Source organism: Lutjanus erythropterus, chromosome 18 (assembly GCF_056507025.1).
Source record: "Lutjanus erythropterus isolate fLutEry1 chromosome 18, fLutEry1.hap2, whole genome shotgun sequence".
Lineage (NCBI taxonomy): Eukaryota > Metazoa > Chordata > Actinopteri > Lutjaniformes > Lutjanidae > Lutjanus > Lutjanus erythropterus.
The window spans coordinates 18,755,580-18,770,388 of NC_139334.1; the positions used below are offsets into that span (position 1 = coordinate 18,755,580).

The 14,809-nt window shown below is 37.3% G+C and overlaps 1 protein-coding gene across 1 annotated transcript; it reads right to left on the bottom strand.

Moving 5' to 3' along the window:
* Nucleotides 1-6,736: 6,736 nt before the first annotated feature.
* On the bottom strand, nucleotides 6,737-10,017 carry marcksb (myristoylated alanine-rich protein kinase C substrate b). The gene is made up of 2 exons (XM_084742705.1): nucleotides 9,646-10,017; nucleotides 6,737-8,070 (listed from the first exon to the last, which is right to left on the bottom strand). Exons 1-2 carry the CDS (start codon nucleotides 9,739-9,741, stop codon nucleotides 7,477-7,479), a joined length of 690 nt encoding a protein of 229 aa, XP_084598831.1. The 5' UTR covers nucleotides 9,742-10,017; the 3' UTR covers nucleotides 6,737-7,476.
* Nucleotides 10,018-14,809: the final 4,792 nt, after the last annotated feature.

Consider the following 14,809-nt stretch of genomic DNA (forward strand, 5'->3'; position numbering starts at 1 on the left):
TGTTTTGTCTCAGGAGTACTTTTTTATAATCATTGGCAACTTTTTACTAAACTTTTTTCCTAAGGGGTCAGTGTTCGGCTACATGGTAATGGGCCTTTGGGCTGGTAGTGATTCGGTGTCTATCAATCAGGGTTTGCTAATGGAAGCCTAAAATGAAACCAGTTTTTTAATCTGTCAGTGAGTTATGTTTGCAAACAGATACAAACAGATTATCACAATATTTTTTTTTTCACTTGTAGCATATACTGCAGCTGTCCTTACAGAGTGTGTATTGTTGCACGAATACAATTGGCCCCTCCTAAGTCCCGCCCTCTTTTTGCACAAGCTTGGTACCTCAGTCAGCTTTTATTCTTTCTTTTCCTGTACTTACATTTATTATGTGCTAAGATTGTGTATGTTGAAAAGAAAACCAAATGTCACCATTGACCATCAGTCTTTAGCTAACTAGTTACATCTGAGCTAATATTTGCAAAAAACTAGCTAACTAGCCAGCTAATCTACAGCAATCATTAGCTAGCTAGTAAGTTAGCATTTTGTTAACATTAGCTACCTTAAGCTGTCACTGGATATGTCGCTTTTACAGGTCTGTTGGCAACATCTTTTAGCCATCCTCAGAATTTGGTTTTCTTTTCAACATAAACAAGCATAGCACACAGCATATCTAAGAAAGGAAACATGAAATGAGAAAGTAAACAGAGGTAACAAGCTTGCTCAACTGTTGTTGGAGCACAGAGCAAAAGAGGTGGGACTTATGAGGAGTCAGCTGGAAGTATTGGAGTATTTCGTCATAACATAGCGCCATGAACTTTGACCCTCTTACTCATGCATCCATCACAGTCTGTAAGTTATGTAGTAAAGTATGTAATTTAAAATGCAACTTTAGATTTAAATATGCTGCCATCTGTCAATGAGCTGTCGGCTGTCTGTGTTCTCTTGGCAGCGTAGTCACTGTGACGTATCTTCTGTTGCTCAGAGGACTGTGGCTCAGAGAAGCTGGAAAAGTTTGCTGGCTTGCATATTGAAAAATGAGACCAAATGCAGTAGTATCCTAATGTACTAAATCTTTTTCTGGCATATAAATAGTATGGTAGTATGGGTATTGGAACACACCCTGGTCTCCAATGTCATTTGTTACAAGTTCTTCATAATATTAGACAAACTCCTAAATATAAAAAGTACATAAGATGATAAGCAATAATTGATAATGGAACCTAGCATATTAGCAACAGGTAGCCACATGGACTAAGCATAATGTGATATAAAATATACTAGCATATAGTGTATACTTCATGAGAAGACCATCCAGTTATAAAAACACTCAGCAACACTTAACCTCAAGTCTTCATTTTTAATGTGTGTTGTATAAGCAGTATGTAAACATTAAATAAATGGTTTATAACATGCTGTAATGTAGCTGTAGTCGCATCTAAGCGTTTATTAATATACATATGAACAACTATAACTCTTCCTATGAGGTAGCCATAAGTGGAGGCTTGTATAAACTGATAATGAATGATAATATAGTTAAATGCAGTTGATGTAATAATGTGCATATCTGTTTAAAACTACATTATAGTGTGATATAAACATGTTTTTAAAAGCTGGTGCAAATAGCTACTAAACAGAGGGGTGTAAAGTATCACTAAATACTATAATAAATATAAATAGTGCTCATAGTGTGTTGCTTCTTTTGATCTTTTAACCCATGAAGTGTTTTTAAGTACCAAGAAATGTGCTATATACAGAAAATTTATTATTATTATTATTATTATTATTATTATTATTATTATTATGCAGGATCCCACTTACTGAAAAAAAGTCATCATATTTTGAAATCTTAATCTGTTCAGTAACCAGTTACTTTATCAGTCAAATTAATGTAGTGTAAGTGTGAGTAAAAAGTACAAAATTGCCCTCTGAAATGTAGTGGAGTAGAACTAAACTGCAACATAAAATGAGTAAATGTACTTAGTTTCTTTACACCATAGGTCCCTGAAAAGAAACTGAGATGGATGAGGATCATAGAATATGGATCTCTCCCTATATGATGGCCACTGGTTGTCTGCTTGGCAGCCAAAGTTTACAAAAGTTACTCTACCATGCACGTCTGAATATAGGTGTGCTGAAAATAGTGAGCATGTGGGATGAGGGACAGGGATGGTCCTCTGGCAGAGCAGTGGCTCTTTGATCTTCTCTGGGAGAGAGAGCGAGACGGTGGTTAGGTGAGGGGCCCGAGGGACAGCAGAGAGGGGAAGCTGGCTGAAGGAAACCGCTGGGGATTGCCATCTGAGGGGACTGCCATTCACAGACGGTCTGCGGTTGGTGCATGAGGTGGGACCGTCAGTAACGCAGACGGAGCACTGCCTCTGGTCGACTCCACAAGCCACACTCCAAAATTATCTGCTGTGTTTAAAGGACTATTTTTCACTTTGATGTATTTTTGTTTTTTTGCCAGCTCATGTGTCTGTATTTATTTGTGTGGATCTATACTTTTAAGTATCAGTTTATTGAGAAAGAAGCTAAAGAACCTGAAAATGAGGATGGAGACTAGTGTGTGGCATGATGGAGTACCTTATGAGCTGCCTGTGCACATGGGAGAAGTTAGCCTTCAGGGTTTTCTGCCAGAAAGCCCTTATGGCTGAAATCTTGATATGTATTAAGCCAAATCATGATTTTCCCCTTTAAACCTAATGAAGGGGGGCTTACCGGCAAAAAGCTTCCCTACAGCACTGCAGTGGTGCAAAGTAACTGAGTACATTTACTCAAATACTGTAAGTGCAATTCTGAGATACTTTACTTGAGTATTTCCATTTAAGATCCACTTCGACTCGAGTACATTTCAGAGAAATATGGTACTTTTTACACTACATTTTCTTGACCGGCACAGTTCTCCCCAGACTCAAAAATACATGTTTGTCTTCTTACCCGTAGTGCTATTTGTCCTTCTAGATAGTTTTGGTGTGAGTTACCGAGTTCTGAAGATACCAGCCATAAAGATGTCTGCCATCCCTGTAATATAATTGAACCTGACAGCACTTGGCTTGTGGTGCTCAGAGAACCAAAACATAAATTTAAAAGAAATCAACAGCAATGTCTCTTTCCAGAATCATGACTGGGTTACTCAAGATAATCCACAGAATTTTTGTCGTGAGCAGCTTCATGCGGGGGCAGTTTTCTTCCTACCGAACCATAACACCAAACGTGTCAAATTGATACAGATACAGACGGTAGAAAGAAAATTTCTCCTAGGGCTACCAAAAGGATGGAAAATATGTTTCAGTCATTTTAATGAAAATATTTTCATGAAATAATTACTTAGTATCTCAAAATAATGATGAACAGTATCACATTGATGCATATAATCTAATCTCAGATATAGTATCAGTCAAATGGGACATTTAATGCAAAACGAGTACTTTTGATTACTTTAAGTACATTGTATAGGTAATACTACTGCATTTTAAGTAGGGTTATGAATGCATGAATGTTTTTTTATATATTGTTGTATTGGTACTTATGAGTAAAGGATCCAAATACTTCTCCTACTTCTTCTACACACTAAGGGCCGAAATGGGCAGCAAATCCCTCAACAACTTGACCAAAACGGACATGCAGACCAGGAAGCAGAAATAGAAATATTATGTGTAAAACACTCCCTTCCTGTGGTGGCCAGAGGCTGCAGTACACAGGGTTAATCTGGGTGCAAAGGGAAATAGAGGGTTTGAAATGAGCATGGGTACATCTGTGGGTGGCTAAAAACACCCTGGAGAAGTTTGGAGCAAACTCTTCTACTCTTAAAAAGATCCTGGTGTTTTTATGGGGTTTGGGGTTTTGTAGAAGAAATCCTGACATGTCGATGGTGAGCGCAGGGATCAGTTACGTCTATACTGCAGTTGTTACTTAAACTCGTAAAAATGTTTTGTTTCACACACTATCATTTAGGGTGCAAAGCCAGCAGCTCTGTGATTGAATCGAACACATCTTAAACCGAATCTCATCACATAATTATGTTGTGGTTGTTCCCTGAGTAAGTCAGTCATTTCCTAAAAATACTGTAGGGCAGTGAACACATCTCACTTTGTCTCCTTGCAAATGAGTCTGGTTTAGAAAAAGAAAGATGCTTGTGATAATCAAACGTCTTAGGATGTGCTGACTGGGACCTCGAAGGTGTAGCCCAGTGATGCTCAACTTGCAGCCTGATAAGGTGACCATTTTCTAATTCACAATGAAAATAAATTGATTCACAAGCTTTTTTTTTTTCAAAGGAGGGGCAGATATGCCAGTTTTGTGTGATGGAATAAGTTAGTAACAGGGAGGCTGATCTTTGTGCGATGGCCTGAAAAGTGCAGCTCAGACGGATCAGACAGTGAGCTCTGCAGAGGAACACAACTGGAGAGGAGCAAAATATGCACAGAAATGAATAACGATGATTCTGATCCCAGACAGTTCAGTGATTGCATGATAGAAGAGGTTCCAACTGTTTCATGCTGGTCGAACTCTTTCAAATGCTACCAAAGCATTTACGACTAAAATGGAAATTTAGTTATTAAATGTAGTGAAAATTTATCTGTCAGTCCTAGCACAACATTACTTAATAAGTCAGTTAATAAGAAAATAAAGAATTTTAAAGAAAGTCAGCTTATGGGCCCTTTAATGCTTGATTTTTTTCTGCTATTACTATGATTTTATAACTATTATTATTTTTTGTATACAAACTCTAACTCCCTCTCATTTTGCAAGTGACCACCAGGCAATGAAAGTTGAGTATCCTGATGTAGTTCATCTGCTATTTGTCATTACTTTTGTACCATTTTATGATTGATTTATCATCCCTGCCACATATAAGCCAGGTGATGATCATGTAATCGCTTCTATGTGTGTGTGCATGTGTGATGACTGGACTGCAGCTTGGAGGAGCCCCCCGCAGAAGGGCCTGACAGGCCACCAAGAGGAGGCTTGAGCTGTGGAGCTGGGGAACACGGTAAAGCTTAGCATTGGCATGTTGGCATGCTGACATTAGCATTTAGCTCAAAGCACTATTTTGCCCAATAAAACCTGACACAGATGCAAGCATGGCATGGCTGAAGACAGCCTCAACCCAGACCAAAATTCACAACTTAAAACAATTAGAAAATGTGTTTAAAGCAGAACTGTGTGTTTAAATGCAGCCCAGGGGCCAGAGGTGGCGAAAGTATCGTAAATACTGAAAATCAATAGCAGTCAGCAACATTTTGCTTACCATTAAACAGTTATCAAAACTTTATTTTGAAAGGGGTCAGTGCTGTGGTCATTGGCAATGATAGTAAACTGTATCTTTTATATTAATTTGTAACTTTATTCACTCATTGCTGTACGACTGCTACTTCTACTTTTGCTGCTATTATCATTCCAACCTGTATGCTGCATGCATGGTACACTGTAAAACATAAGTTTTGGACATGGGCAAAAAATATTAGGCTACAATTCAACTTGGCAATTCAGAATGGGTGACCAACAGTAGAGGTGGCACTTCGACCTTTACATTATTAGAGATTTGGCCATTATTAGGACCATATATCACTTGTGTCTGGCCCACGGCAGCCTGATGAATTTCTCTTGTGGCCCCCCCATGAAAAATGATTGACTACCCCTGGTTTAAAGCCTTCAAAATCTAAAACTAACAATACCTACGGGTAACACAGATATAAAAGTGCGCCTTTAAAGTCTTCTATTGATTTTTATTAAAAATATTGGCCTTTTAAAGTTGTGTCCCAGATTTACATCAACTTCCATCAACAATAAAAACCTGAAGCTCCCTAGTCTCATCTCCTGGTTTATTAAAGGTGGGAATACTGCTCAAGCACTGGTAAACCTTCTATTATTTTTTTTCACCAATTCATAAAATAATATTGCTATCAGATGTTTCCATCATAATATGTCAACTCCATGGCCCTTCTAAATCAAAGTTAAATAAGAATCAAGGTTTGAAAATATGTATTTTGAGGTTCATTATGAGAACTCTCAACTTGTACTGTGAAATGAAAAAATGTAACATTTTATCAACACTGTAACACATCAACTTAGACTTCTTCTTTAACAGTGTTGACAACTACATTTAATAAAAACTTTAATCATTAAGAGACTGGCCCATTACAAGGTTTAATAACCAAAGTCTAAGCTTTTAAAATAGATTTTTCCAGCATAATTACTGTAAAAAATAACCCCCCGAAATACAGTTTTGTCCCAATTATTTTATTTTCATCCAACTACTGGCCCTATCCTTGAATAGCATCTATTTTTTTCATTTTTTACATCACTAACAACATTTTTTGACCTAGTTCATCACTCCCTTTTTTCCCTCCTTCACTTGTTTTTTTTTTTTTCTTACACATGGACTGAGGGAAACTTGACCTCAGGTTTTTCCTACAGTCCACCACATGAGGGTGCTGTAAAGCAAAGAATCATTTCTAATGTCTGGTCCAGGTCAAAAATCAGGCTGTGGAAATCTCACCCCTACATTACATCAAGTTAGCTATGAATAAATGAACCACTTCACACGTAATTCCTTTATTCTTCATTTGTACTCACAGAAAATTAACTGAACACCTATAAACCAGTTTGTTACAATCCATATTCAATAAGGCGAAGCCTCATTATATACAAAAAGCTGCTGTTCAAAGATTGCACCCCTGACCCCGCATTTGTGTGCTTTCTAGTGTATAAGTGGTGTTGTATTCATCACAGCTTGATGCAAAACTTGCTTAAAACATCTCCCAATTTTATTCAATCTTACAAATGGTGAAAAACAAGAAAACTTCATTTACAATGGGTAATCTGTTAAAAACTTCAGTCATTTAGGTACATCTCAGTCATAAAACCAGTAATATCAAAGTCTATACAACGTGCATTACTACAGAGTTTTGAAATGGTGGAATCTAAATGGAAAGTGATGAGCACCTATTTGTTTCGACAGTTATCTAAATCTAGTTCATTCAGGAATGGTTGTGTCCACAGGAGCTTTTGAGTTTTTAAGAGTTGTAAACAACTGTGCACTGCAAAGACAACATTTAAGACTCGGTTTTAGGACTTTTCCCTTTAAATATCACAATGTGTCAAATCTTGCAGACACAGCTTTAGCTGCTACATCCAATTGCCCAGCACCAAATACTTTGATAAAATATGTCAAATTCAGCAACATGTGTCAACACAGTCATGGTTTCATGTAGAAAAACATTCACACTCACATTCGCACCTTCACACTCACCCACATCACAAATGCAAGCACCAATGAGCAGTGAGGAAGCAGCACACCCTCCAGCACACCTCCTGTCCGTCACTGCCACGGACGTTGCAGTCATTATGGATGAGATGGTTGCAGAATAGTAAACAAACACCAACAAAAAAATGAACAAAAAAATCCCTGGTTTTAGACAAGTCCTCGCATTCCTTCACATGGGCTCCGTCGCCTCCTTCATTCCGGGGTCTCGATCAGCAGGATTACTCAGTGGCGGCGGCCTCTGGACTGGCTGCCGTCTCTGGTTCAGTAGGTGAAGCTTCAGCTGGTTTCTCCTCTCCGCCCTCTGGTGCTGCTGCTGCTGCTGCTGCTGGTGCTTCTGCTTCCTCCTTCACCTCCTCCTCAACCTTTGGCTCCTCAGATGCAGCCTCCTTGGCTCCCTCCTCGCCAGCCTCGGCAGGTTTGGCCTCCTCAGCAGGTGCTTCCTCTGATGCTGCTGCTTTCTCTCCTTCAGCTGCTGCTGCTGCTCCTTCCTCTGCTGCTCCCTCCTCAGACTCCTTCTTGGTCTTCTTAAAGGAGAAGCCGCTGAGTTTGAAGGAGGGTTTCTTGAAGGAGAAGCGCTTCTTCTTCTTGCCATCCTCGCTGGTGGATGGAGTGCCTTCCTCCGGCTTGGCAGAAGCCTCTCCATTTGTGGCAGCAGGCTCCTTCTCGCCGTTGGCCTCGGCACCCTCTACTTTCTCGCCTTCTTCTTTTGGCGCTTCCTCAGTAGGAGTGCTGCCGTTGGCCTGAACTTCAGCTTTGTTGGCCTCCTCTGCAGCTGGAGAGGCATCCCCGTTGGTCTTGGCATGGCCGTTCTCCTGGAAGGAAACAGACAAATGTCATTCTTGAACATGCACATCATCACCATGCTATTTTACTACAAAACGAGTAAGACTCATGACTTCTCTCTGCCAGCACTGACCTACATTTGAACCAGAGCTGCAAAAGTAAACTAAATATTATTCGGGTTGTTGAGAAAACAAGACATTTGAGGAGGTCGGCTTGGGCTTGGGGAAACACTGATATACATTTTATTACAATTTTCTGAGATTTCTATAGACCAAACAACTAACGATTGAGAAATTAGATTAACCAGAGAATATTGTTAGTTGCCGCTTTAATTAGGTCTTTGTACACAAAGCTATTTTATACCCACCTGTTTTTTCGTATTTTTTGTTTTTATCTTTTCTAAACCATCCTCACTGTCATGCTATTAACCATTGTAATCCTTTGTTTTTCAAAAACAATTTAAAAAAGCAAAATTAAGATTTTGATTCCCTGAAATTAAGCATTTTCTCTACCGACACTAGCCTAAATTTGAACATGTGTGCCAGACTACCACCCGCAGAATTTTATTTATAGGGCTCCATTCAGACACAGGGCAGCTTAAAGTGTTTTACAAGGGCATATCAATACATTAAAGATAAGACATTAAGAAAACATTACAATTGCATTCTACATACTATAAATACAAAAGGGGGGGGGGGGGGGGGGGAATTTTAAGAAAATTACATTTAAAAATTAAAAAATCTGGCTTGGTGTGGTATTTAATCAAATTCATCCACTACTGATGAGAACCAATAGGAAAATAGACCTAAAACTGCAGCAACATCTGTTACTAGGAGAGTGACGACAGATCTGTGGCTCTCAGCAGTAGGCTAGTCGGTTAGACTGCAGTACCGCCAGGATCCGCCAGGTGGCGTTCAGTGTGGGTACAACATAGGAATTTGGGAATTTTTTCCTTCTTTTTAACGACTTGTTCAGTCAATAAAATTTGTTATTTTAATTTTACACAATCCTCTCATCTCACATTATGTGCCTTTTATAATTTGTTGATTGTGTGGCTTGCGTTGGTGCACAAAAACGTGGCTCCTTTCTTGAACCTGGCAACAAAGGCGTGGTAGCGTTTTTAAAATGGCCATGCCACCACTAGTGAGAGCGGCCACAAACCTCGGCTGCACACATTTCAAGCAAATGAATTTTTTAAAAAAAGCCACAATGTTTAGCCAGCTGCAGCCGCAAAGCAAATGGAGAATGTTTGTAATGAATCAAAAATGTCAATTTTCTTTCAATTTTTGCCCAAATTAAAAGATTAATCCGATTAGTTGCAGCTTGATTTTCATATTTAAAAACGGGATTAAATGTATCAATTAAAAGCCTTTCAAAATAAAACGTTCCATTATTTGAAACTATGTTGCAAAATACATCAATCTGTAACAAAGCACTGGCCGGTGAAAACGATACATGTGGCCACTTTCCCTGAATGCCGGTGAGCGTGGGGATGGATGCGCTACAGGGAACATGGAGCACGCCATTGACGCAACACTTTGCCAAAAATGAGACAAAATTCCGCTCAAGCAATTAAGACTTAAACACCCAAACATAAAATTTACCTGTCCGTTTGTCTTCGCTGCAACAGCTGCCCCTTCTGCTGGTTTTTCCACCGCAGCTTCCTCTTTTCCAGCGGTTTTGGAGATTTGTGCTCCCATGCTTTTGGTGCAACAAAGGAACCCAACCGATCAAATGAATGAACAAAGACCGCAAGCTTCCTCCCAAAAATTCAAGTCGAGCGCCGACACCTCCTTCTCCGAGCGAAGCCGAGGAATGAGCCCGAGACCGACGTGACCGCAAAGGGACGTGTGAGAACTGCGAAAAAAATGTGGCGAAGACGCAAAAAGAAACGCGAATTCTTTCAATTTTTTCTCGAGCTGAGTTTGTAAATGGAGAAATTGGCCCCGCCGCAAATGAGATGCGGAGTACAACGCCCAAGTCCACTGATGAATGGGCACTGGGGCTATGACGACAAAGCCAGCCCGTCTCCGCCAATCACAAGTCCCCAATCCAACGAGTGGGGGGGTCATGGAGTGGGGGGCATGGACAATGGGAGAGACACAACAACATGGCCAACAACTTGTTTTTATATCCACTTTATAGGGCTAAAACTTGATTTATTTCTGTCCAAAGCAACAACCGAGCCGCTGATTTCAAAGAGGGAATATCCCAGAAATGTTAAATCATTCGAAACTAGAGAAACACGATGTTTAAATATATGTTTAAACATCAGAACAAAACAAAACAAAATGGCCAATATTTGTTTACATGGGGATGAACAAAACAATACAACAGTATTTACAAACATTCATTCGGTACACTGGCCATTTTGGCCATTCATTACTAAATACAGAGCAATACAATTGCCTTTTCCTGCAAATGTATGTACATACAATAATGTACAATGTAATATTTGAAAGAAGTTGTTTATTACTGACTAAAATAATGACTGAACTGATTGCTCATTTCAAGGAGGGAATATCCCAGTAATCTTTGATCATCCCATTATAAATCCAGTTGTAAAGAAAATATGTCTAAATATATATTTTAAAAACATAAATAATGGCCAATATTTGTTTTTACATTGAGATGGTGTTCAATTTATAGTTTTAGTATTAAACAATAGAACAATATCATCACCATCCTCTCCACTGATGAATATTTTGGCCACACTTTCATTTCTATACAGTACTAGTTGTCATAGTATAATATGCAATTATATAGCTGAAAATATTATTGCACATTTTTATCAACTGAGACGGTATTTCCAAGAGGAAATATCCCACAAACATTTTATCATTACATATTAAATTAAACAAGATGTTTTAAGATATGTTTTAATATAAAATAAAGATTAAATACTAGCCAGTATTTCTTTTTACAGGTAGATGGTGATTGAACAATTGATATTGTTTTGTTATGGAACAATATGAAACAACAATATTTAGATATATTAATTCCAATTCCACATTGCCAAATATTTGACCAAACTTTCATTTCTGTACAGTAAGAGCGATAGAATTGCCTTTTATTTGTAATAGTATGTACAGAATATAACATGCAACATTATTGCATATTTTTGTAGATTATAAGACATAGCTCATTTTTAACTGATTTACTGTTAAAAGTATTTATTGATACGCAAAGCTACATCAAATGGACCAAAGAAGCTGCTTACCCTGCACAACTTTTGTTTCTGACTAGAAAAACGACTGACTTTAGCTGCCGATATAAGACTATCCCAGAAATCTTTGATCGTCACATTATAAAGTAAATAGTATATTTAAAGATATAGTCAAACATAAAAAACATTAAAAATCAGCATTCCGTTTATTTTGTTTTAGTATTAAACAATACAGTATGACAATATTTAGTGGGAATGCTTAAGGCATTCCCACTATTGTTCTTCTATTCTTTATTATTAGTGGGAATGCTTAAGGCATTCCCACTATTGTTCTTCTATTCTTTATTATTATTATTATTCTACTTCCGTACCTTTTTTAACATGTTTCAACTCCTTCATACTTTATGCTATTTAAACCATTCAACTATTATACTGTTCAGCTTTTTTAGGACATTGCTGGTATTACTTTTGAGCTTTCTCACTTTTATAGTTTTTACACTATTAAACTTTTTTTAACCAATTTTTACAATGGAACTCTATGGGGAAAATCTTCAAACCTGCTTCTTCTGCTACTACTACTACTTTTGCAACTAATAATACTGCTTTTGCTACTACTACTACTACTTCTGCTACTACTACTACTATTACTACTACTTCTACTACTACTACTACTACTTTTGCTACTACTACTACTACTACTTCTGCTACTACTACTACTTCTGCTACTACTACTTCTGCTACTATTAATACTACCTTTGCTATTACTACTACTACTTTTGCTACTATTACTACTACTACTTCTGCTACTACTACTACTACTTCTGCTAGTACTACTAGTACTGCTACTACTACTACTACTTCTGCTACTACTACTACTTCTACTACTACTACTACTACTTTTGCTACTACTACTACTACTTCTGCTACTACTACTTTTGCTACTACTTCTACTACTTCTCCTACTACTACTTCTGCTTCTACTACTACTACTACTTTTGGTACTACTAGTACTACGACTTCTGCTACTACTACTACTACTACGACTTTTGCTACTGCTACTTCTGCTACTAGTACTACTATTTCTGCTACTTCTGCTACTACTACTACTTCTGCTGCTACTACTACTTCTACTACTACTACTAGTACTATTACTACTACACTGTAAAACTATTATTAGTTTTAAAGTGTAGTAGTTGTTTTTTTTAACCAATTTTTACAATGGAACTCTTCAAACCTGCTTCTACTAATACTACTACTACTTTTGCTACTACTACAACTACTTCTGCTTCTACTTACTACTACTACTACTGCTACTACTAGTACACTGTAAAACTATTATTACTACTGCTATTAAAAAACTACTACTTAAACTGAAATACTTGGTGCTACAGATACTGTTCAGCCGTTTTAGGACATTGCTGCTATTACTTTTTGGCTTTTTCACTTTTATAGTTTTTGCACTGTAAAACTTTTTTTAAGTTTTACAATGTAAGTCTATGGGAGAAATTTTCAAAACCTACTCAACTTTGAAATTGCACCACTTCTGCATATTTTGTGCTACAGAAACTATTCAAACATCATTCTGCTTGGCTCTTTCGGCACATTTAGCCTATTAGTCTTCAACTTTTGTAACTTTTATTCTTTTTACAGTCTTCAACTTTTTACAGTACTCGACTTTGAACTTGTACTGCTTCTGCATACTTTGTGCTACAGAAACCATTCAACCATCATTCTGCTCAGCTCTTTCGGCACTTTCAGACAATTGCTCAATTGCACAATTTCTGCATACTTTGTGCTACAGTTATGGCGTTTTCAGCAACTTTTTTCAAATTCTTTTCAGCATTAAGCATTCCCACTGCATTTCCGCCAGGAAATGCAATTTTTCTAGTTATTATTATTCTACTTCCGTACCTTTTTTAACATGTTTCAACTCCTTCATACTTTATGCTATTTAAACCATTCAACTATTATACTGTTCAGCTTTTTTAGGACATTGCTGGTATTACTTTTGAGCTTTCTCACTTTTATAGTTTTTACACTATTAAACTTTTTTTAACCAATTTTTACAATGGAACTCTATGGGGAAAATCTTCAAACCTGCTTCTTCTGCTACTACTACTACTTTTGCAACTAATAATACTGCTTTTGCTACTACTACTACTACTTCTGCTACTACTACTACTATTACTACTACTTCTACTACTACTACTACTACTTTTGCTACTACTACTACTACTACTTCTGCTACTACTACTACTTCTGCTACTACTACTTCTGCTACTATTAATACTACCTTTGCTATTACTACTACTACTTTTGCTACTATTACTACTACTACTTCTGCTACTACTACTACTACTTCTGCTAGTACTACTAGTACTGCTACTACTACTACTACTTCTGCTACTACTACTACTTCTACTACTACTACTACTACTTTTGCTACTACTACTACTACTTCTGCTACTACTACTTTTGCTACTACTTCTACTACTTCTCCTACTACTACTTCTGCTTCTACTACTACTACTACTTTTGGTACTACTAGTACTACGACTTCTGCTACTACTACTACTACTACGACTTTTGCTACTGCTACTTCTGCTACTAGTACTACTATTTCTGCTACTTCTGCTACTACTACTACTTCTGCTGCTACTACTACTTCTACTACTACTACTAGTACTATTACTACTACACTGTAAAACTATTATTAGTTTTAAAGTGTAGTAGTTGTTTTTTTTAACCAATTTTTACAATGGAACTCTTCAAACCTGCTTCTACTAATACTACTACTACTTTTGCTACTACTACAACTACTTCTGCTTCTACTTACTACTACTACTACTGCTACTACTAGTACACTGTAAAACTATTATTACTACTGCTATTAAAAAACTACTACTTAAACTGAAATACTTGGTGCTACAGATACTGTTCAGCCGTTTTAGGACATTGCTGCTATTACTTTTTGGCTTTTTCACTTTTATAGTTTTTGCACTGTAAAACTTTTTTTAAGTTTTACAATGTAAGTCTATGGGAGAAATTTTCAAAACCTACTCAACTTTGAAATTGCACCACTTCTGCATATTTTGTGCTACAGAAACTATTCAAACATCATTCTGCTTGGCTCTTTCGGCACATTTAGCCTATTAGTCTTCAACTTTTGTAACTTTTATTCTTTTTACAGTCTTCAACTTTTTACAGTACTCGACTTTGAACTTGTACTGCTTCTGCATACTTTGTGCTACAGAAACCATTCAACCATCATTCTGCTCAGCTCTTTCGGCACTTTCAGACAATTGCTCAATTGCACAATTTCTGCATACTTTGTGCTACAGTTATGGCGTTTTCAGCAACTTTTTTCAAATTCTTTTCAGCATTAAGCATTCCCACTGCATTTCCGCCAGGAAATGCAATTTTTCTAGTTACACATATTTTTCACTGGCAAATATTTTGGCCAGTCTTTCATCTCTATAAAGCCTACACTAAAAACTCTCTTTCTTTGGTAAATGTGATATTTGTATGCTAATAATATAGCCTAAATCATAATAGCATCTTAGATCAAGATTCTGGCAATGACATATGGGCCAATATTCTTT

Excerpts from the sequence above, each read along its gene's own strand:
- marcksb (XM_084742705.1), bottom strand. The coding sequence starts at position 9,741 with ATGGGAGCACAAATCTCCAAAACCGCTGGAAAAGAGGAAGCTGCGGTG. Across the intron at positions 8,071-9,645 it reads CAGCGAAGACAAACGGACAG|GAGAACGGCCATGCCAAGAC; the intron begins GTAAATTTTATG and ends GTTTCCTTCCAG.